At 36.6% G+C, this 25,668-nt stretch overlaps 1 protein-coding gene across 2 annotated transcripts; it reads left to right on the top strand.

Annotated features, from left to right (window-relative positions):
• Positions 1-411: 411 nt before the first annotated feature.
• Mvd (mevalonate diphosphate decarboxylase) lies at positions 412-22,097 on the top strand. 2 transcript variants are annotated; one of them, XM_071680621.1, is made up of 9 exons: positions 412-644; positions 4,095-4,233; positions 7,289-7,335; positions 9,985-10,122; positions 10,948-11,147; positions 12,565-12,687; positions 13,697-13,882; positions 15,563-15,727; positions 17,246-22,097. In XM_071680621.1, exons 1-9 carry the CDS (start codon positions 593-595, stop codon positions 17,402-17,404), a joined length of 1,209 nt encoding a protein of 402 aa, XP_071536722.1. In that variant the 5' UTR covers positions 412-592; the 3' UTR covers positions 17,405-22,097. The 2 variants fall into 2 exon arrangements, with proteins under 2 accessions (XP_071536722.1, XP_071536723.1); XM_071680622.1 differs by lacking the exons at positions 412-644; positions 7,289-7,335 and having other exon boundaries at positions 17,246-17,534.
• Positions 22,098-25,668: the final 3,571 nt, after the last annotated feature.

Raw genomic sequence — 25,668 nt, 5'->3', positions numbered from 1 at the left:
ATGGCCAAAAGGTAGATTGCACACGGTCAAGTTGTCAACATTGTTTCAACATGTATGAATTATACTGGGATTGGCTGAAAATGATATATGTTTCTTTTCGTTATGGAAGAGGTGTCCCGCTATTAACTCATGAAGTCTGGTTTCTACATTTTCGTAATATTATGAAAACAAACCTAAAAACACCCATATTGTACATTGAATATTCAGAATCTGCATCCAGACTCAGAATTCCCTGATATTTTCCGTTCATTCTGTACCCCGTCATACCATTCTTAACTCCTGGTAGATACATTCTGTAGAGGTGATACTCGGCATTCTTCGGCATAAGTGTTTTCTCTCTGTCTTACTGAAATAACTTTAAAGGACCAAATGTCTGATTTAGATATTTTGTGGGACTGCGCCCTTGTCCAGGAAGGCGTGACCAGTTCAAGTGTAGACGACCCCCTGCAGACCTCTGCCTCTGGTGTATTTCTAGCCACAGTGCCTCTCCTGCTATTTATGGTGTCCAAGATAAGTCTCGCCAGGAAACTACGAACGCTCCACAGGGAAAGTGTCACCAGTCTTAACTTCAGGTGAATCCTCAAGTGCCAAGATGAAAACTGTTACCTGCACTGCACCTGTTAACATAGCTGTAATTAAATACTGTAAGTATTTACGTTCATTTGTTGTGCTTTAATGGTCTACTCAAGCACAGACAACAGTGGTAACTCTCCTGAGCTTTCCGGTTCAGTGAAGTATCCCTCTTTTCCCTGTGCCATAGTAACTTATTAGGCATGTTAGATTACCAACCAAGTTAGGAAGTTAGGAAGGAACTAATATTAAAAAACAGAGCAGTCACTAGAACCATTGTAAAATTGAGGATTGGTTACATGCACATTAAGGTCGTAAGCACCTAACTTGTGGAATAAGTTAGTTGCTAACTTAGTTCTTTGATATCAATTTTGTCATTGTGAAATTTTATTTTGTAACTATTTTGTAACTCTTTTTGTACTTCTGTTGTTATTCTTTACCTTGTGGTATCAGTCGTTGTGATTTTAGTATGATGACAACATTGGAAATTTGTGTTATGTATATCTTTTATTTGTTATCTCCGTTGAAATATATATTTATGTTCAGTGTTTATTTCATTTGCAAAAGTAAACAAACCCACTCTCAGTGTCATATTTCAGCTGAAATAGAGATCTGACCGGGGACTTTAGCAGGAGTTAGGATGTGTTTCATGCTGAATACATGTAATTTGGATGAGATTTTGCAAGATTGATAAAAGTCATTGCTTGACCCCACATCATTATTTGATTTGGATATCAAGTAGTTTTGTTCTGTAATGTAGTATAATGTTAAGAGAATCCAATAAAACTTGTAGAGCATGATTTGGAACATTTTATGTTATTGAACGATCTTGCATATAGCAGTAGTGAGGGTTATGTATGTCAGGCAAGATATGGAATTGATTAATTTAAAAGTAAGCAGTACACTTAGAAACATCACCTAACCTTCATTGCAATGAAGAATATCTTAATGTTCAGTATTTGAGTCATGATATACCACTTGTATTCGTGAAAATGCACCACTAACATAATGCTGGATGGAAACGAACAGACAACATAGAGAGCCATGCAATTCCCAGCAGGAGACAGTAGTAGTATTTGTATGATTCTTGTATCATTTTGGATGATACTTGAGGGATATAGTCGTTGCTTGACACCACATCATTATTTGATTTGGATATCAAGTAGTTTTGTTCTGTAATGTTAGTATAATTTTCAGAGAATCCAATAAAACCTGCAGAGCATGATTTGGAACATTTTATGTTATTGAATGATCTTGAATATAGCAGTAGTGAGGGTCATGTATGTCAGGCAAGATATGAAATTGATTAATGTAAAAGTAGGCAGTACACTTAGAAACATCACCTAACCTTCATTGCAATGAAGAATATCTTAATGTTCAGTATTTGAGTCATGATGTACCACTTATATTCGTGAAAATGCACCACTAACATGATGCTGGATGGAAACAAACAGACAACATAGAGAGCCATGCAATTCCCTATCATTTTTGATGATACTTGAGGTTTTACAGATTTTATCGATATTTTTCAAGTGTATTACTTTTTTTATCCCATAATTAACCCCACATTTTCTCCATTATGTATGTAACCTTTTTAACTTTATATAGTATTGTTTAGTAATATTTAATGCTTCAAATTATGCTCTGCAACTATCTATGTATCTGTCTATGACACCTGCTCTTTCCTGGAACTCTCACTAGTGGATGGCTGCAGTAAGTCTCCATAACTGGTGAACTCCAGTGCCACTTCCTAGCCTTTAGTGCCTCACCCTTAACAGGCCACTGGCAGAAGGCATCTCTAGTGCAGTGTTTACAAAGCCGCGAACCTAATGTTCTTACCCACTGTTTCTACCTAATGCTCCTGCCTGATATTCTTACTACTACTACTACTATGGTATTTTACATTATTTTCTAAATGCAACACTAGCACTGCAGAACTCAATTAGTTCATATTCAAAGCTGATACTGATGTGGAGCTATTCTAGATAATTACATCAATGTTCAGCAGTCTAGTTGAAATATATCACTCAAATCCATATTGAGCATGTAAATAGTTCAGATAATCTACAAACGGATGATAGACCAAGTCTCCCCATAATCTCCAGCAACAGTGCTGGTGTATTTCTTTTATAGATTTTAGCAGTTGGGTGAGGCTATGTGAGGCCTTTTTTTCCAAGTCTTGACCTTTATTTCAGAATGATCACAAAACAGCTTAGTAAAGTCAGGGTTAAGATGCTATGATTTCCTTTGTTGAATATATCAGAACCAAGAAAAAACCTAACAACCAAGATTAGTTTAAGGAAATATATTTAGCTTTGAGGTGGTGAAACATATTGTAAGATAGGTTAAGGAAATACAAATCTGAAAAATATGTAGTTCTAAAACACCACAGCATAGAAATGAAGTAAGTGGAGTGTGGGGAAGGCTATGAATATCTGGAGAAAATGCATTGTTAATATATATTAAAATTGGTGAGACGTGTTTGTAAATAAACAGAACCCAAGAAAACCATACCAAAGTTCCCCTAGCAGCTGAGAAATACCATAATTTTGGTTTTATTTGAAAAATATTTTTTAGTTAAGATGTCAGATTTCTCTTTGGTTTCAGAGAAAACTGTGCTTTAGCTTTTACACAAAATCTCAAGACGTAAAATTTCTGGTTATTATTAACATGTGGTTAGAAACACCACACAACATGAACGTAAATGAAAATTTTCCATAGCATTAAAATGTAGGGTACATCATGGCTGCCAAGGGAGGATGATTTTTCTTAGGTTATCCTTAATCTAGAAGCATCTTACATATGTCGATATTATTGAAGCCCACACGCTTACCCAGATCTTTATAGCTTTTTCTTATATTTTCTCACTGTTTATGTTAACATTGCAAAATGGCATTACAGAGGTATTTCATCAGCACTTGTGCACTTTAAGTTACTGTAATTCTCTTAAACTGTGGGATTATCATCTAAACAAGACATGCTGACACATGAAGATATGGGAGTGCAGTTTTCCAAATATCGTTACAATATGTCACAGATATTAGCAAGACTTTATTGAGTTACTCATCACTTTGAATTCCATTCTTACTGTACAGAGCTAGTTTAACAAAATTGTTTGTGTACATTCCTGGGTATTAGGGAGAAATTGTTGTACTTTTGTATGTCCTATATGTCATGCAAGGCAACTAAAAGGAGTAAGAACAGGGTACTTGGAAATCATCTGCTGCTTTTTTATCATTTATTAAAATTAGTAATGGATAATGAAGTAAAGCAAGTACTTCTTCAAAGGCTCAGTCACCTGTTCTTAACTGTTCTACTAAGTGCAGGATAGGCAAGCAGGTACATATGATAAAAAGGATAAATGATGAACATATGATTAAATTTTTTCAAACTTTTTCAGCTTTGTATTTAACCACAGACAATTCTTATTGGGTATTACTATACTTTGAGAGGAAGAAATTTGTTTTATCGCCATAAGTATCATAACTCTGCTGCATAGCATCCATAATTTCTTTGAATTTCAGGGGGAAAGAGAGATGAGAAGATTATCTTGCCACTGAATGACTCCATTAGTTTCACCCTTAGTCAAGATGAAATGTGTGCAAAGACGACAGTGTCTGTTTCACCAGCATTCTCAGATGATAGATTTTGGCTGAATGGCAAGTAAGTTTACATGAAGAATGCCCTGATTTGGTATGATTCTTGTGTTTCACTATACTGCTTGGATTAGTTATGGAACATGCTTTTGATGAAGCATGTTAGAATTAGCAGAAATAAAGATTAGAAAATAAAGGAATAAGATCAGGCTTGGGCTTTTCAGAACACGCTTTATCTTTGTCTCTGATGCCCATTTCATCTAGGAACTCCCTCGAAGGGGTGGCTACAGCTGAAGTCTCCATTGCTGATAAACTCCAGTGCCATCTCCATAACTGGTGAACTCCAATGCTGCTTCTTAGCCTTTAGTGCCTCACCCTTAACAGGCAGAGGGCATCTCTTATGCAGTGTTTCTGGTGGCTCCTACCTAATGTCTGTACCAACTGCTTCAGCCTAAAGTATTACATAATTTTTCAGCCCACTACTTAATGCTCTTTCTAATGTTCCTGCCTAATTTCCCTAGCTACTACATCCATCTATTGCTCTTATAATTTTGTCAGAAGGCAAGGCTAGCACATAGTGCTCATTGCAGGAAAATCTGGTCTTTCAAAGAATGAGTAGTGTGAGCTAAATGTTGTCAAGTGCTACAGGTAACAAGGAGAAATTGTATATTTGTTTACAGAATGCCAGCAGGCCACATATGGGTGAGGTAGAAAGAAAAGACAGCTACCTAGGTCAAAGGGATACAGCTTTACAACCGTGGAAGGGTTGGTTTTGGGAAGGTGGTGAAACTGACATGATTGTTTCATGTGTCTTAAGTGTAATTCTTTGAACCAGGAGAGTAGTGATGTTATTTCCTGTGGAGCGGGGGTAGCACCAGGAATGGATGAAGGCAAGCAAGTATGAATGTGTATATGTGTGTGTGTGTGTTGATATGTATGTATATGTACGTGTATGGTCGTTTATGTGTATATGAGTGGATGGGCTGTTCTTCGTATGTTTCCTAACACTACCTCGCTGATGCAGGAAATGGCATTCAAGGATAATGGATAAACATGTTAAATATATACATATATTTTTTTTCATACATTTTTGCCCTTTCCCTTATATCAAGGTAGCATCAAGAATAGAGGTCTGAGCCTTAGAGGGAAAATCCTGACTTAGCTCACTTCTCTGTTCCTTTTTTTGGAAAAGTAAAAATATATTGATCATTTTTAAGGAGTAAGTATATTGTATAGCTCAAGGGGAGGGGTGATAGGCCTAGTCCTCCCCCTCGGATACAACCCCTGTATGATGTCAATTCCTTAAACCTTTCTGCACTTTGCTCGTACCTCTAAAACATTTTTTGTGCTGCCTTTGTTAGTTTCATCCTGTCTTAACAGTCCTACACTTTTAATTAAGTCTCACTGGTTCTGGGGAAATATACTGCATACTCATTCTATTTAGCTTTTCAGGGAACCAGCATCTCTTCAGCACATCAGTAGTACTCTCATACATCTTTAGCATGTTAGCAATTTTGTGTCTTATCAGCGACCCTTCTCTAACGCTCATGTTTGCCTCAAACATATCCAACTTTTCTGTCTCTTCATTTGTTCTAGCATCCTAATAGCAGCACTTTAAGAAAATTTCAGCAGTGTTCCAAGCTTTTCCAACACTGTTTTTACAGTTTAGTCGATATGTTTAGGTAAACAATGATATTTCATATGAAGCTTGGTTCTCTTCACCTTGTAAGACCTGATTTTGTATGATAAGGTTGGTACAGTTGACCCACCCCTGAATTATCTTAGGCCAGTGAGAAGTATGTGAGAATGAGTGAATATACTTGTTTGTAAATATAGATTAGAAGTCACTTATTTGAACATGTTAGGAAATAGCCTTACATTGTTGTGGACCCATCCTTTATCCTTGAAGTTTTACCACATAGAATTTGAAATTTTTCCTATGCTTCTTGCCTTTACATCATCTTCACTTATTGTGTTATACTTTTCTAAGTCTCTGCTGCTGAGACATTACTTCCTCATCTCCTGTTAGGCACTTTCCTTGTTAAAGTCATTGTGGTCTCACAGGAATTCATATTGTGCAGTATTTGGTTGCAATGTTTTCCCCTACCCACCTTTTTTCCATCAAGAGTAGAGTGGGGGCTTTCTTCCTCTTTTGATGAAGAATTCCACCCAGTTTTGGCACCATTCGTGTTGCATTCCATTGGACCCAGTTCAGTTGGTCTTTGTAATTTCTCAAATGAGGAGACCAAACTGTTGTGGCATAGTCCAGCTTGGATTGGAAGTACATCATGTATGTCTTTGTGAGAATATCACTGTTCATGCCTGAAGATTTTTACACTGGCCAAAATATAATGTACTGCTTTCACTCTCACTCTTGGTGATCTGGTGGTAATTTCATGGTTTTCACGTGAATATTAGATTCATTTCATAGCACAACTCTTGTAAATTTTTTTCTTTATGTAGCACTCACAGTTTAATTTATTCAACCCTTTTTTCTTATTTTTAATTTTCCAATTTCTTGGGCTGATTTCCTCTTAATATTCATTTGACTGCTTCCCCATTTTGTCAAGTATACTAGTTAATGTTAATTTGCATTTCAGTCATGATATTGGCATGATCAACAAACATATTCATGTGTGATTCAGCTATTTTGAGCAAATCCTTTGAATAGACTAGAAATTGTGGTTCCAGCAACAGTGCAAAGGGATCCCTTTGACATTCTCACTCAGCTTGAAAAGAGTTACTGCTCATTTGTAGTTAGGTAACGGTTAGTACATTATATATCCCAATTCTGAGACAAACTCGTGAAGTCTAGTTTCAACAACATTTTGAAGGTGAAAGTATCAATAGCATTTTATGTCTGAGGATACACATTACACCTTCCTGTCTCTTTTTTCAGATGTTGCTTACTCACTCATAGAAATCCAATGGGTTTTTTGTGTTTTTGTATTACTTGCTCCTTTACTTTTTTGTGCATATGAGGAGGGAATAATTTCTTTTAAATTTAGTCTTTTGATCTTATCCAGAATGGCCCACTTACATGTGCATAATCTTGCATTTCTTAAGATAAGATTGAACCATCAATTCACATTCCTGTTCTAATTAAGAACAACTCATTTCAGGGAAGAGTCACTAGAAAATCCAAGAGTACAAAATTGCCTGAAAGAGAGTAAGTTGCACATTTTGTTGTCAGTGGAAACTCTACATCTTGCTTCTTTAATGAATTACCTATGGCTTAGATATTAAAATGTATAACTTTTCTCTTTTTTAGTTTTTTCTTCTGTTTTAGAAGTTTAGATTCATTTCCTCCTTGTTTAGTTGTTTTTCTCCTTCATTAGAAGTCTGGATGCATCTTAGTAAAGAATTATTATACCCAAATACTTGGTCATGTTAATCCAAATTTTATGGAAAATGCAAATCAGTGCACTGCCTTTCTCACAGCAGAACTGATGAACTTTTTAGAATATAAGTAGCAATGTTGATATGAAAAAGCTTGCATATGCATAAATAGTTATGTTGGTGAGAAAAAGCTTACATGTCATGCATAGGATAGGGTGAATTGACTGATGTGGTGGCAATGTGCTGTTATTGTACTGAACTAGGGCATGTAAAGGAACTAGGGGAACCATGTAAAGGATTGTGGGACCTGATTGTGGCTAGGGGGCTGTGGTTTGGTGCTTTACACATGACTGCCAGAGAAGGGATGTGAGTGAATGAGGCTTTTCTTTGTCTGTGCCTGGCACTACCTCATTAATAAGGGAAACAGGAAACAAGTATGAAAGAAACCTGTTTCATCATTTCTGTATTTGTTTACTTTCCTACTTTTGTAAAGATATGGATTTAGTAAATATGCCAGTTGACTTTTCATGTTGAGATTGACCATGGATGATACAAACTTAGGTTGTACGCAAAGCTATTGATTAGTGGCTTACAGTAATGATCTGTATTCTAAATCAAACTGCTGTGAATTAGAAAAATATTCATCTATTAAACTAAAGCATCTTGATTAACATTTCCACTGTGGCCTTTTTCGTACCCTATCATTTTTTTTTTTTTTTCTGAGGTATGGGAAGCTGAGGCCCTAATCAAGGCCATCTTAATAATGATATTATTATACTTGTACTTGATCGCCGTTTCCCACACCAGTGATGTAGCATCGGAAACAGATGAAGAACAATCCATCCACTCATATACACATATACATAAAAATCCATACTCGATCATATACAAATATATGCATATTAACATATACAAATATACATACATAGACATAGACACACAGACATATACAAATATACACACGTACATATTCATACATGCTTGCCTTCAATCCATTCCCAGTGCCACCCCACCCCACTGGAAACAGCATTGCTACCTCCTGCTTCAGTGAGGTAGTGCCAGGAAAACAGACATGTAAAGGCCACACTTGTTCACACTCAGTCTCTAGCTGTCATATGTAATGCACCGAAACCACAGCTCTTTATCCACATCCAGGCCAAACAGACCTTTCCATGGTTTACCCCTCACTTAAGCCAGGTACCTATCTTACCGACCAACCCCTAGGGGTGGATGAACAGCTGGGTTGATTGTGGACAGACTGCCATAATAGGTTCCAAACCTATGTGCTCTACCCTGAGCAGCCCATGAATGCGTCACAGTCAGGAACACTAACCGCTATAACATGGGAGTGGTGTATCTTCATTTCACAAAGACTGTTCCCAAAGTAGGTGCTAGAGCCCATCTTACAAGATGAACATATGCAGATAATACAACACCTCTGCCTAGATGCCTGTCAAGAGGTCACCATATTCTTGCCTTAGCAAGTTAGTGCCAGAAACAGATGAACAAAGGCCATTGTTGTTCACACCCAGTATGTATCTGTCATGTTTAATGCATTGAAATCAGAGCTTACCATCCTTAGTCAAATTCCTCACTTGTTTCTAGAGACTTACCTCTTCATATACTTGGGTTCAACCCACTACCATCACGTTGTTTCCTGTACAATGCATCAATGCAGTTTGTTTTACCCCACACATAACTCTAACCCTCATGAATGTTTTGGCCATAATACACCAAAGCCTTTGTTACTGCATCCTTCTGATACCTTTTTTATTTTCTCCTTCCCATTGCTGTCAATTCTTATGACATGTAGATCCTCTTATCCTTTCTGCGACATATAGTCTTATCCTTTCTCTGTTCACCCTCTCCTTATGTCTAAATAATTTCAGCATACCTTCCTTAGCTTTCTGTCAAAATGTGTTATTTATCACGTCTTTTTCTTTCTCTGTCACAATACGATCAATGTGTCTTACACCACATAGCCTCAGGTATTTAATTTCCAACACAGCCATCTCACCTGTTGTTTTACATTCATTGCCCAAGACTCAAATGCAACATTGCTCAAACTATTATACCTTCAAACATACCTGTCTTTGCCTTTACTGTTGAGGCTCTTGTCATATTCCATAATTCATTCAGTAGAATATTTTTTTTAGTATTGCTGTTAGGTCTTCAGCACTTGAAAGAATGGAGATGGTAGGTAACTGATTTCTGTTGAAATTTCTCGTCACCTTACCTTGCTAGAAATTTTGAGTGGGCACCATGATGCAGATATTTTTTTTTTTTTTTTCCATAACCAATAAGAAATATTATGATTGGTGGTAGGTGAAACAGTGCATTATGGTGGTGGGTGAAACTGCATTAAAGAGTATTTTCATAGTGCGAGCCATTTATATTAAGATAGTTTTGTTTGGTACTTTTAACCATTTCTTGAATGTGAAAAATCATGATTTTTATAGAATTAATGTAATTGTTTCAGTTCGACGCCGAGCTTCTAAACGAAAATTTGAAGGATATGATGAAGATATCTTGAACTGGCATGTACACATCTGCTCAGTTAACAATTTCCCTACAGCTGCAGGTTTAGCATCTTCTGCAGCTGGATATGCCTGTCTGGGTGAGTTGATAAATATTTTTGTGCTATAAGAATTATTTTAATGTTTTTTGGTATTCTTGTTGACAGATATGAATGTGTTTTGCAGTAAGAATTTAATCTAAAGATTAAAGAATGTGGGTGCAAGGGGAGAAGCATGATTAAAGTACTTTTTGTTTGGAAATGTGTTGTGTATATGCCAACAAGTGATAAGGGGAATGATTATATATGGTTTTTATCTAGGAGAGCGAAATTGGGCCACAAGTGCCCTTCATGGTCACCTTGCATTTTGCCATAAATCAGCAGTTACCCATTCTCACTTAAAATGCCATCCAAAACCTAACATTCACCCTTTGATATTGACTTACTAGGGAGAGTTTAGCACAAAGCCATTGAGCTGATACCTTAGGTAAAACATACAAGCTATAAAAGTAGGATCCAGATGTTGACTATCTGTAGTTTAGTGCAGATGAAAGTAAAAGGGAATGTGATTTAGATTTATAAGATGGCATGCAAAATGCATTTACTAGGTAACCAGGGGCAACAATTCAAGTGTGCAAACCTTCATGTAAGCTAGAAGTGTAAAATTCCCAATCAGTAATTGAGTTATTGCTTTATGAATTAGTTTGCCAGAAGTTAGTTAACAGCCAGACCCTGAATCATTTAAGATAGGAGTTTGAAAATCATTTTTAAGGGATTAGATTATAGATAGCTTGCTTAGGATTGGGCAGTTTGAGCTTTTTGAGTTTTGAGGATATTTGTTATATATTTATTATACATGCTTTTATGTAGATATAAACTTGAGTGAATGCCATTCTGTTTTTCTTGTTACGAATGAACTTATTTCAGTATTTGCTCTTGGCCAAGTTTATGGTGTTGAAGGAGATTTATCATCAATTGCTCGTCAAGGATCTGGAAGTGCTTGCCGAAGTATATTTGGGGGTCTTGTGAGGTGGTATAAAGGTGAATTAGAAGATGGCACTGACTCCATAGCAAGATCCATTGCCCCTGCAGATCACTTTTCTGACTTAAAAGTTATAATCTGTGTGGTAAGTTAAGTGATTTTGTTTGTTTGTAGGGACCACTCCTCTGGTGGTACTGGATTTCTGCAGTTGGAATGGAAAGTGAACTGTACAGTGTTATCAAGGACCTCTGTGCTCCAGAGAAGTCCATCTTTCTTCTGCTCCATCATGGAGCACAACCTTGTAGATGCAGGAGCCCCTGGCATTGCAAGTTGATGAACAGATACTTTTCTGTTTATCATTTCCCGCTTTAGCAAGGTAGCATCAGGAACAAAACAACTACCTTGTTTGTTCACATGCACTTTCTAGCTGTCATATATGATGCACTGTAACCATAGTGTATCATCGACAACCAAGCCCCACAGAACATTCTATGGTTTCCATAGACCATTTCAAATGTTTAATCTGTATTATGGATGGGGTCGTGAGTGAGCTGAATGTAAGAGTTGTGAAGAAAGAGGCAGCTCTGCAGTCTGTTGAGGATAATCTTTGCAGGTGACACGGCATTAGTGGCAGGTTCAAGTGAGAGACTACAGAGGTTGGTGTCTGAGTTTGGAAGAGTATTGGAAAGAAGAAAGTTGAGAGGAAATGTGAATAATATCAATGTTATTATTTGTAGCAGTGGAGAGATAGTTGGAGTGAGTTTGAACAGAGATATCCCAGAGGAAATGGAGTGTTTTAGATACCTAGGACTGGCCATGGCAGCAAATAGAACTATAGGAACTGAAGTGAGTCATCAGGTGGGTGATTGGGCTAAACACTTGAATGTTTCCTTTGGATTCAGGAGGACCTTGATGAGATTAGTGTATTCATCATTGATTGTAGAGTCTTTCCAATGGTGACTTCTCACTTGCAGATGGAGTCCAGTAACACCAAAGAGGGATATGTAAGTGGTATTTGTGGATAAGGAGAATGTGTATGATAGAGATAACAGCTCTGGGCAAGTATTTACACATTACACTAACCAGGCTGTGGCAACTTAATGGTCCGTGGCTTCCAGTGGCTTGGTGGACCAGTGACTCAACTCGACAGCTTAGACCTAGCCCAGGTTGTAGGGGTAGAAGGCCTAAGAAGATTACTCCAAGGTATCTCTAAGAGTGGCCTTTTGAAAGTTACAAATATATGGGGTAAACAGAAAGCTACTAAATGAAGTGAAGAGGTTTACTTGGAGAATAAGGCATACAGGTGAGGAGAAATTAAGGAGATTGAGTACATCCCCTTAAAGATGGGTATGCATAAGGATAGGAAATTTCGTTGAGGTACTTTAATCTATTCACGGACAGAATAATGTGGGAGGTGAGTGTAAGGTTCTTAAGATGTTTAATTTTTTTGCATTCTCCTGTAACCAAAACAGTTGCAAATACTATCTTGCAGTGAATAAAGGAAAAGATACACATGATAATAGCAGTTAGATTAGTTCTATATGATAGGTTCCTATTTTCAGGTCAATGCAGATCGTAAGAAGACAGGCAGTACAGATGGGATGAGGCGCACAGTTCAGACTTCACAGTTAATGCAACACCGCGTCAAAGAATCTGTCAAATCTCGAATAGATTCCATGATGGAGGTAAGTTATTGACTACCTCATAATTAAACTACCTCTTTCACATTATATTTTATTTTAACTCAGCTGAGTTAGCTGGTGCCATGGCTAATCACCTGTCCATCTGATATATGTATTGTATTTTGCTAGTTATTAACCATGCAAATGTTGCTGAGCAAATATTGAAACATGCCCTGCTTAGGATTTGCACCTTTGCATAAATTCATGGTTAGCAGTGCTAAGCACTAAATCATGGAAGTGTGTAATGCTTAGCATTCAAAAGTTTAAGACCTAGAATTAGCCATAGGTTAAGTATGGTTAGTATGTTGCTATTTGTTGCAGAATAATCATTGTAGCTTATTATTATGTTTATTTGTAAACTTATTTTACATCACATGGTGATGGTTGACAAAGTACATACATCTTTTCTTTCTTTCAAACTATTCGCCATTTCCCGCATCAGCGAGGTAGCGTTAAGAACAGAGGACTGGGCCTTTGAGGGAATACCCTCACCTGGCGCAATTCTCTGTTCCCTCTTTTGGGGAAAAAAAAAAAAAAAAAAAAAAAGTACATACATATTATTGCAAAATTTGATGTCAGATGATTAGTGATTTTTTTTTATTTTTTCTTCAGTTCCTTTCATGGTAATTGTCAAGTACTGTTTTCTTATTCCCTAACACTGTACCCACTGTATGCAGGATGTTGTCACCCTTGTCTGTGTCTATGTGTGTACACTCTAGTTAGCTTAAGAACTGAGGGGAGATTTCATGACAGAAATTTCATACTTCCATTATATATTTCCTTTGTGAAGTTGATGAACTGAGATGATTTGGGTGCACATAATTGCATAAATTTGTATGTTAATGAGGAAAACTTTTTCTCACACTTGGGGAGTGCTGATTGATGAAAAGTCCAAATTTATACCGCATACAGGATATACAGGGATAAATATAAGGATGCAGATCCCCCTCCTCAGAATTGGGCAATGCAGGGGCCTCATGTTTTTTAATCTGAGGTATTTTTGTACTTGCAGGCAATCCAAGAAAAGAATTGGTCGTCTTTTTGTGACCTTACGATTGCTGATAGCAATGAGATGCATGCAGTTTGTCAAGACACTTTTCCACCTTGTGTATACATGACAGATACTTCACATGCAGTGACCAGTCTCATACACCAGTACAACGAGTTAAAGATTGCTCAAGGTGACATCAATCACAAGGTAATGAAGATGCATTACATTGTTATTAATTACAAGATATACTTTTTTAGCAGGGAAAAAGAAAAAAAATATTGTAATCCTGACCCAGTGAATTACTACGTGCTGGTAGTACTGCAGCCCCTTGCCAGCCTCTACAATTACATTCCTGAAAGACCCCACAGTTAGCAAAACCATCATTTACAATGTACTAGGACTTTGGGAAATTTTGGGTTATAGGCACTGACATTTGAGAGCTATGCCTCAAGTTCTATATTGAATGCTTGATGGTTGAAAATAAGCATATAATACAGAGAAATGGTATACATTGTATATGATAGATATTATGATGCCAAAACTCTATGGTACCTCTAATGTTCTAAGCTTGGCCTCCTTACTCCTACAAAGCATCCAGGTGGTTCTGCCACACAGAAGGTTGCCTCAATGCTAACCCAAGTGATGCCATCTGGTTGAGATGCTTCTGCCACCAACTGGTAATGAAGGTCTATATATCAGATCTGTCTTCTGGCCAGCACATGGGGGTATCATATTAACTGTGACATTTAATCCACTTTACCCACATTTTTACATGCAGACACCAAGCTATGATCCTCCTAGCCCTGTACTTTAAGGATGACACTTCCTTTAGTATTAATTCAGAATCACTATTTTTTTTTGTGACATGTTTGAAACATACATAATCGCCTTTTTGTGTCAAGATAAAGAGTCAGATAGGGAAATGTCTTTCAACCATGGTTTTAGGTGAGTAATTGAATCATGCTGTTTTGCATGCTATTTAGGTTTGAGGTTGATATCTCGCATCTATGCATTCCTTTAGGTAGTAAAGGAAGCATGGGATCCTTCAAACATGTGCATGAAAATTCATCCTGCAATTGTTTCAAGATTTGTCTATACCAGATGTCAATGCCGTTGGGAGAATAGTCCTTTAAGGGTTAGAAGGTGAATGTTAGATTTTTTTTCTAATATTTGAATAAGGGTTCTTATACCTTACAAAAAAAAGTTACTTTGAAAAAACCCAGCATTTTACCCCGTAATTTTTGTAAATAAAGATATATGTAATATATTTATGACCGAATCATATTTTTATCTCAAACTTGTTTGCCATGTCTCACATTAGTGACAGCACCAGGAACATAAGAAAAGAGCTCATGCAAGTACATTCATTCTGTAGCTGTCAAGTATAATGTACCAAAACTATAGCCCCCATCACGTATATAGAGGAAAAATGGGTACATTGAAATATTCACTGATTGCATTGTTAGGGAAAGATAGTACTTGAAGCACCTTGTCGTATGCAAAGAATAGCACATATAGATGTTTTATTATACCAGTTTTTTAAGGTATGCATGAAGTGCAAAATTTATAAAATGTTTTCCAGAAAATTTTTAATTTCTTTATCATGGTCTTCTTTCTTTCAAATTATTCGCCATTTCCCGCGTTAGCGAGGTAGCGTTAAGAACAGAGGACTGGGCCTTGGAGGGAATATCCTCACCTGGCCCCCTTCTCTGTTCCTTGTTTTGGAAAATTAAAAAAAAAAAACGAGAGGGGAAGATTTCCAGCCCCTCGCTCCCTCCCCTTTTAGTCGCCTTCTACGACACGCACGGAATACGTGGGAAGTATTCTTTATCATGGTATCATTGAATATTCTTGTATATATTTTTTGTCTTTGTTCATATGTTTCAGGTTTGCTATACTTTTGATGCTGGGCCAAATGCCTGTTTATTTGTCCCTGGGGCTGTTGCTGAGGAGATCCTTGCAATTTTGCTGCTTGCCTTTCCTCCAGATTCATCAGAGACTCCAGATGAATATGTTAGGGGCATCCGTGTTAAACCAATTACTTTATCAAAGGTATGGTCTGTCTGTCAGTCTGTTTGTATCTCAAACAAATCTTTTTATTGTTTTTGTCTTTTCGCTATAATGCAAAGTATGTCAGTGGATATTGCCACCGTATCGTTTAAGAAGTATAGCTTTTTGTAGTTTTATATTTCTCATTTTCATTTCTCTCATTTTATATCCACTGAGAAAATGCTGGATCCAGAACATTTTTGAAATCCATATTGCTATACTCGTGGATGTAATCATTTGATGTTGCTTATTTTATGTCTGCCAAAGAATCTTAGTGAATGACACCAACAAATATTTCTGTTTCTCTTAGTATTTTACTCACAAATGTTTCTAAGCAAACACCTAATCTACACATCCTCTACCACTCCTTAAACCATATTGTTCCTCTTCAGTCTCTATATGTATATGTATGCATACGTTGGATGGGTTGGGCCATTCTTTCATCTGTTTCCTTGCGCTACCTCACTAACGCGGGAGGCAGCGACAAAGCAAAATAAATGATAGATGTATACGTTGATATGTATATGTACGTATATGTGTGTATAAGTGCGTATATATAAAAAGAAAACTTTATACTATCCACCATTTCCTGCATTAGCAAGGTAGCGTTAAGAACAGAGGACTGAGCCTTTGAGGGAATATCCTCTCTTGGCCCCCTTCCCTGTTCCTTCTTTTGGAAAATTAAAAACAAGAGGGGAGGATTTCCAGCCCCCACTCCCCTTTAAGTCGCCTTCTATGACACACAAGGAATATTTGGGAAGTATTCCTTCTCCCCTATCCCCGGGGATAATATGTAAATATATATTTATTTATTTATTTATTTTGCTTTGTCACTGTCTCCCACGTTAGCGAGGTAGCACAAGGAAACAGAAGAAAGAATGGCCCAACCCACCCACATACACATGTATATACATACACGTCCACACACGTAAGTATACATACCTATACATCTCAACGTATACATATATATGCACACACAGACATATACATATATACACATGTACATAATTCATACTGTCTGCCTTTATTCATTCCCATTGCCACCTTGCCACATATGAAATAACAACTCCCTCTCCCCGCATGTGCACGAGGTAGCGCTAGGAAGAGAGAACAAAGGCCACATTCGTTCACACTCAGTCTCTAGCTGTCATGTATAATGCACCGAAACCATTATATGGTTGGGCCATTCTTCGTCTGTTTCCTTGCGCTACCTCACAGCTGCAGGAAACAGTGATTAAGAATAATAATAAAAAATGAGTAGATGGGCCATTCTTCATCTGTCCTGGTGCTACCTCACTGACGTGGGAAATGGCGATCAAGTATGATATAATATAATGACATACAACTAATGTATATGTGTACACAAGACAATTTGAGGAAGTTGATTTATTAATATTTTATCATTTCTCATATTGATACAGAGACATTAGTGGCTACTGTATAGCCAGGATTCCAAACTTTAGGAAGAACTCATATCTTGACAAGAGTCTAATACAAATGTAATTTAATTTCAATTTCTAGGAGCTGATGTCCTTGATAGATGAAGATGTTAAGAGTGGAAGGCTAAAATACTTGATCCACACCAAAGTGGGTGATGGACCTCAAATTATTCGGGATGCTGCATTTAGTCTCCTAGATCAAGCAACAGGTCTACCAAAGTCAGCTGGATGTATTTCATAGGGTAGGATATATAGGTTTTTCTGCCGTAAGCAATATGCACTAGCCCTGCCTATTGGCAAGATGGTATGAGCAGGAGAGAGGTAGTAGGGAGGAACATTTAGGCATGATCATTAGGTAGAATTAGTTGGTAGGAGGAATAGATAGAAGTCGTCTTTATGAACATTAGGTAGGAGCCTCAGCAAACACTGTGCTAGACTTGCCCTCTGCCAGTGGCCTGTTAAGGGTGAGACACTAAAGGCTTAAGAAGTGGCACTAGAGTTCTTTAGTTATGGAGGCTGTTCCCATGGCCACCCCTTTAAAGAAGTTCCAGTTGGAACAGGCATCAGAAATATAGATAGATAAGATAAGGGGTCAATTTAGACATTTTATCTGAATGCTTGCATAAACCCTTATCAATTTCATCTCATTTAAAAGAAGACAGAATCAAGAATAATCATTAGTAATGTTTAAGGAAAAGAAGCATACCTATGTCAATCATTTTATAGAACTAGTTTGTAAAGGAAAAATTAAGTGGTTACATTTCTTAATATATGTTAACTGCCTTGATGGCAAAATTAAGGTCATTATTGAAAATTTTTTCCTTATGATACAATCAAGGTGCATGTGATGGAGCTTAGCAATCTTGAAGCAGCCTTAGAGATTGTGCATAGTACAATTACAAGTGGTACTTGAATACTGAATAACTCAGTCATATGCAGGGTATACAGAACAATCTGATTTTTTAGTATGTGATTGTTTGATATTACTGAAAAGAACATAATTTTTATGACTTTTTTAAACTATATTTAAAGTCTTCATTTTCCTAGTTTCGTTAGGATGTTTGTTGCACAATTTCTGCAGCTACCATGGTGTGGCATTCATGAAAGAATTCATGTCGTTTTCATTCTTAGCAATACAGTTCTCCACATTGTGTAACTTAGATATATATATCTAAGATTGTTAGTTTTCACTGTTTTTCTTTTGACAAGTGACTATGTTCTGTTCACTTTTTCTGCGTGAACCAGTAATGTAGAGGTACAAAATAGTACATTATCCATTGTGCCTACAGTTTACTTGTGGCCTATTTCTTAACGTGAGATGTCGTATAACAGCTAGTTATACGAATAAAACAAAGGGTTTTTGTCTGAATAGAGTGAGTTATTGTTTTTGTTAAACAATGTCGATGCATTTTTTTAAGTATAGATGGTATAATGTTAGCTTGATATCATGATAGAATATTGGAATATACCCTAGAGTTTTTTAAGGAAATGAATGGTTTAGTTTTCATGCCAGTGTATTGTAAATGACTTTCCAGTTTGTTTGATTATAGTAACCCATCTCAGACTAAGAATAAGGCATAAATGCTCCTGAAATACATGAGAGCTTCTTTTGCTTGCCTTCCAATCATGTATTCATTCATTTCCTATGTATATTCTTCAAGCAAATTTTGCATTATTGGTTTGTATGAGAATTCTAAAACGCCCAGATCATTACTAATCATCTCCAGTTTTAAAAACTTTACGCTTTAAAGCAATCAGTATTTGTAGATAATCCTATCGTGTCCAAACAGTTTGTGGACATGAAATATAACTCTTTGTTGAGGAAAAAGAAAAAAGAAAGAAATTAATTGTGAAGATATATATGTGTCTATGCTTGAGAACAAACCACAGAAACCAGGCCTTTAAATTCTTTGTACAAAAGGCAGAATAGGCCCATTTGCATGGAATGTCAGTATGATTGAAGAAGTTTATATAAACTTTTTAACAACTAGGCACCAAGAAACTGAACATTGCTTGTTTCAGTGAATGAGTGCCCTCCATGTATTTATCTAAGGCCAGAGAGACACCATATCTGATAGATGTCATCAGAGATCTGACATTTTATGTGACCAAGCCAGGCCTTTTAAGGAGAAAGAATAAAAGGAATACTGCAGTAGTATGAATTTAAGGGGAAGTGAAAAGCTCACCTTTTAAAAGTGTTACAGATTGTAGTTATTAGGGAAAGGCATAAGAAGGTAAAGACCTTCATAGATCAGCCAAAAGGGAAACAGATATCACAGCCCACCCTTGAATTTCTAATAGCTACATAGTAATTTTGAGACTGACTTGCTGAGTACCATGTGGCTTGATAAGTGATAGAGTTAGACAAGCTGCCAGCATCCAGTAGCAGAGAGCAATATGTACAGGAGAAAAAGAGAACAAGTATCATGGCACTGAGAATGTGGGGTCAAGTTTATGAGATGGAATAGTAGTGTCTATAGCTGTATATCTTTAGAATCAGCTCTGTCAGCATGATTCAGATATTACCTGGACCTCATCTGACAATCTTTGATGAAGTTGCTGCACTGTCCCCTCTACTGTTACCTCTTGCCACATGAGACCATCATTCCTGAGTAGCATTACATCACCACATTTGCATCCAACCCATATGAGATTGTACAGATTGCTACAAGAACAGCCCCATTCCAAACATTATTAACATCATTAGTGATTATTGAATTTTGTATTAACCTTCTCCCTTGCCTTCTTTCCCTTTGTATATATGTAAAATCTTAAATAACAATTCCTTATCTGTAACACCCATTTTATGTTTGAATTTTTTCTATATTACTAGCTTTTGGCTGCAGAGGTTAAACTATTGATTATTTTCATGAGTAATAGTAATGATGATAGTAGTAGTAGTAAGAAATTATGTTCCTCAGATTTGGGAATAGTACTCCTTACAAGGAGGAATTAGTCTTTAGTACAAGTAGAGTTGCTGCTTAGAAAAGATTTGCCAGTTTTTGTCAAATTCTTCTCTCATTAGAAATAGATTTATATATATGATATGGGGTTTCCAGAATTATTTAGATATTAGTAAGATAGTATATGTTTAGTATATGGGTCAGTAGAGCCAACAGAGATGAGAAAGCTGTCAGTAATATTAAAAGGAGAAGTAGGAAGAAAATATATTATAGAAGTGAATGAGAACTGGTTGTGTCTGCTTTCCTAGCAAGTCATACAAAATGAGATGGTCCAGAAAAGAGAAATTGGAGCAGATTGGAAAGATGTAAAGAATGCCAAGATAAGTCATCACCATATAGGGATTTAGGTGGCTTGTTGAAGAAATAAGTTTCATTTTGAAATGGAGAATGAGATGGGAGACAGGACAGAACCCCTGGAACATTGCCGATGGTCATGAAAAGAGAGGTTTATCCATCAGCAGTTATGGAAATAGAGTGATCAGAGAAGAAAGAAGATGAAAGAAAGAGAATAGAGTGATCAGAAAATCTGAGAGGGGAGTTTGAAGATCAGAATTGTATGCTGAACCTTGTCATGGGTTATAACACGAAATTCACCATAGTCTTGCAAATAGAATAAGTAAAAACAGAGTGGATATCACGAGTGTCATGGTAATCTGTGCTAGTGATAGCAGTTTGCAGCATGCAAGATGATTAAAGAATTGAAAGTTAAGGAGAGATTAAAAAATTAGTCATAGATTTAGACTTCTTTGAGATGGTCTATACCAATGCATGTTTCCAAGACATATGAAAATGTTTGGATTTTAGGTAAAAGCAAAGTAGGAGCAACATCATGCACATGCTCAGAGGCAGACATCTTCAGAACCTGAGGGGATTGCTGTTTGGTATGTATGCCTTGCTAATGTCCAAAGTGTTTTATGGATTGCATGAAAGATTTTTTGCAGCAGGCAGTACAATCAGTGTGAAATGCTTAACGGGGTATAGGGAATTGGAATCATCCAAAAGAATTGGGATAGAAATGTCAAAACTCAGCTTTGTAAGGAGGAAAAACGCTGTTGTATTGGTAGTTAAGAAAATGGATAGACAAAGGTTTATAGTCATATATTTTGCCCAGGAAGAAGAGCAGCTTATCGTTTTTACTTTGGATGAAGGATTGCTTTGCCTTATGAATGCAATATTAATGATTATTTGGAGATAAAATGAGGCAGTTATAGTAAGGAAAGTTTTTCTAAATCTAATAGGCTGGATTCCTTGCCTGAATGGCCTTGGAACAGAAGTAATCATCCATGAAGTAAGTGAACGGTAGTCTTAAAGGAAGAGGATGTATATGTGCCTGTATTACCATAACAACCTTTGGTAATGCTTGACAAAGAGAAGTAACACCTTGGTAAAGGGAACAGTCTTTCCAGGCAAAACAGAATAACAGCTCATCCTTATTTTTGTTCAAGCAACTCTAATAAGGTTTCATAGTGAAAGAGGAGGATTAGTATAAGAAATTGTGAAGTATGGTCTGGTAAAATTTGTTGTGGTTTATCATGTGCTTCCATACACTCTTTAGCATATGTCATGCAACAGTTATGATAAACACAGTGTAGTACAATGTTGCCTGTTTGATATCTTTCCCTTTTGTCATAACATTGTAATGACATTCAAGTACGGGATGCCCAAGGCATTCAAATATAGTAGTCTTCCATTGTATTTAGGGTAATTCCCATTGTTAGATCATCTTAATGCCTACCATTTGTGCTTCCTTTGTGCCTGAAGGGCTATGAAAGACATTTACTGTGTCATCTAAGCATAATTGGAGACACACATACTGAGAGTAGGAGTTAAGTGGATTTTTGTCACTCGGTAGTAGTGAACTAGTTGTTAACACTTTGCTGGCCCAGTTGTCATCTACAAGGTGAACTGGGGATGTGGTAGCTAGTGGTGGCTAGCTAACAAATGCTTTAAACAAATGTAATTTGTGACTTTTTATGATAATGTACATGCTGTTTCTGGTCATACATTATCTGTTTTTATATTTTTGTGTTTGAAGGTCATTTCTCTACCATACCGATTGAAAAATGAGTACATTATGCACAACTGGTGCAATCATCATAGTCACTGAAAGGTATGAAGAATGTAGCATATAAGTTGGTTAGTTTACAGAGTATCACTTTTTTTTTTCTTTTTTTTTTACAATTTCTGCTCAAGCATTATTTATATGTGCATATATTTGATGCTTAATATGACACAAAGATGGATATAGTGATACAGCCTTACCAAAGGTGACTTCACAGGTGGTGGAACCTTCTGCAGGCAGATCCTGTTGGCAGTATATCTGTTTTAATATCATTCTCCCTAAATTGTACATTAAGAAGTGGAAAAGATGGTTGTATTTTAAAAATTAATGGTGTATGTATTTTATTGATCAGCACGTATGTTTGTGATAGTTAACCAAGTAAGGATTGTAGTATATTCTGGAATGAGGATGGTTTTAGAGGAAATGGAGGAATTCTGTAAAGAAATACATTTTGTAGTAATAATGGTTGACTAATTTAAGAAAAGAGTTGGAGAAAACTAAGGATGCCTTTGGTTGCCATGTTGCTTGATACATACATTTATGATACATCATCAGTGTAGAATATGTGGTGTAGTAGAGAAATCTTATTGGTGTTCACTTTTTATTTCTCTTTGTAATATTTAATTTTTGTTTGAATTTATTGAATAGAAGCTGTCTCTGGAAATTGTTATGAAGGATCTGTAATCAACTAATTGACACCTGAAAGAGGAGAGGTCTCGATCAACCTTTCTTTGTGAGGGCTAAGTCTTATGTTGTGCACTTCTCTTGGTTGTGGAATATTTTTAAAGTTCAGCTGAGGGTATTCTCTAGGATGCAGAAACAAAACTATAAGAAGTTTTCGTATGTGTTAAGAAAGATTTTTTTAAATGAAAAAGTTTACAATAGAAAGGTTGTTGAGAGCATAATATGAATGTATTTTCAGAGGAAGGCAGTGCAGTTAGAAATGATTGAGTCAGGAATTAGGACCTGAATAAGATGATGCTGAATAGTATTAGTTGGTTGAATTGAAATGTTGAATAAAGAGAATAGTAGTGAGATCAGTTAAATGAAATAGATTGTTATACATAAGGTAAGGATCCTGTGTTTGATTTAATGAAAGGAAAGGTAAAGAACGTATTGGGAGGGATTTGTTTTGAGAGTTCATACATTACAAAGAGATGCTGAAACATTCATATGGTCATTCATGCATAACATCATATGGATTTACAAGAAATGTCAAAATATTATTTTTTACCTTTTTGTAAAGTTAGGACTTAACTGTAGTGTTTTAGGCTTGATTGCAATAGGTGTTAGTGCTGTGTTATTCTTTTTGTAGTTTATTACTCTGAATAAGGTGGTTATGGGTATTTATACATAATGTAGAGTTGAATTATTTATTTTGTAGTTTAATAAATACAGTGAAAAAATTTTCTTTCTTGAACTTTCCTGAATATACATATATATATATACTGAACAGCCTTAGCGACAATTGAGACCTGAACTGGAAAGAAAGTACTACTTATAACAAGAGTCTACTCTGAAATCCAATGGGCAGCTTCTGAAATCTTTCTTTACTCACCATTATACAAAACTTTTCCACATTTAGATATATTCTTGTTTCATACTTTTGATACTATGAAAGTTGCATATTCATTTTCATCTTCCAGCATGGTTTTTAATGAAAGTGAAAAAAAAAAAAGATACAAATGATAGATATCCTTTAAGAAACTCATCATGTCTGATTCAAGTCATCCTGCAACTTATTTCTTTTCCTTCTGTGCCCTCCTTTTAAGTCCTAGAACACATCCTGTTGCCTCTTACGTTACTTTAGCCTTTGGTAACAAATGTTCTGAGAAGTGAAATCACAGAAGGCATTGGGAGGTAAGTTTGAATGGAGAAAAACTGGAGGAAGTAAAGTGTTTTAGATATCTGGGAGTGGATCTGGCAGCGGATGGAACCATGGAAGTGGAAGTGAATCATAGGGTGGGGGAGGGGGCAAAAATTCTGGGAGCCTCTATAACCCATGGTTATTGCAAACTTTTAGTCTTCCTCTAGCATGTATGTAGACAACTGCTAGAAGGCAACTGATGAACACCATCAATCAATCTAGGAATTTTGGCTGGCCTGCAATATCATGGTGACAATCAACAACAACACATAAAAGAAAACTGGGAAGAAGTTACTGATCATTGTCATAATGGTGTAAGTTGTAATGCATGGCCCATTGTTGTCAGTGACCCTGCTAGATTCAACTCTGGTTCCAGCTATTACACAAGAGGTCATAGGTCATGTAGTGGTCCTTAAGAAAACCAGCAACAATATGCAAGAGTTTGTGGACATACAAGGGGAGACATTAGCTAATGAGGAAGTGCAGAAGCGGGCTAATCAGCATGTTATATGAAAGGAGGAGAATTTGGAAATAAAATGCTTCCTTTTGGAAGAACCCTGACAACAAAATTATTGTTTGTGTAAGTGAGGGCTCTCAGATTGTAGAGGATGTCAGAAAACTATCTTGACTGAAGGCAATGCTGTGCAGCATAGTGAAGAGGGGCATATAACAAAACATGAGTAGTTACTCTGTGGTGCTTTTTAAAAGAAATAAGGCAAGTCAGTCCACCCGCAATATCCTTTTCTAAAAGCATTTAAAATCCACAACAAGAACTGGATCCATCTCCTAGGATGGATTCTGCCCTCTTACAAGTTCCTGTTACCTCACCTCCTACTGCCAGTTTGTTGAAAAGAAATACCATTGAATGGTGACTTGTCATATTATTATCTTATGTAAGGCATTTTTGATGTGTACTCTATTATTTTTCTTTTGTCTGATTCAAGTCATCTTGCAGTTTATTTCTTTTCCTTCTGTACCCTCCTTTTAAGTCCTAGAACACATCCTGTTGCCTCCTACGTTCCTTTAGCCTTTGGTAACAAATGTTCTGAAATTTGACAACCTTTGGAGTAAATGTGAATATAAGCAAGTTTTAGGTTTAGCAGGGGTGGGAGACAGATTAGTGGGGGTATGACTTTAAATTGAGAAAAATTAGAGGAACTGAAGTGGCAGAGCAAACATGGCAACGAATGGAACCATGGAAGCAGGAGTGTATCATAGGGAGGGTGAGGGGACAAAGGTTGTGGGAGCACAGGAATGAGTAGAAAGGGATATTGTTATATGGTAGAGCAAAAATGGGTATGTTTGAAGTCCCATCAATATTTTTTGGATGCATAGCATTGATTATTGGTAAGGTTATGTGGAAGAGGGTGAACATGTTGGAAATGAAATGTTTGAGGACAATAAATGAAAGGGTAAGAGAGAGGTATGGTGATGGAGAGAGCATGGTTAAGAGAGCTAGAGAGGGTGTGCTGAAATGTTTTGGATGTAAGGAGAGAATGAATGAGGAAAGGTTGACAGTGAGGGTATATATGTCAGACGTGGAGGGAACAAGGTGAACTGGGACACCAAATTGGAGATAGAAGGTTGGAATGAAAAAAAAGGCAGTAAAAATA

Source organism: Panulirus ornatus, chromosome 31 (genome assembly GCF_036320965.1).
Source record: "Panulirus ornatus isolate Po-2019 chromosome 31, ASM3632096v1, whole genome shotgun sequence".
NCBI lineage: Eukaryota > Metazoa > Arthropoda > Malacostraca > Decapoda > Palinuridae > Panulirus > Panulirus ornatus.
This window is presented reverse-complemented; position numbering and strand designations above follow the sequence as displayed.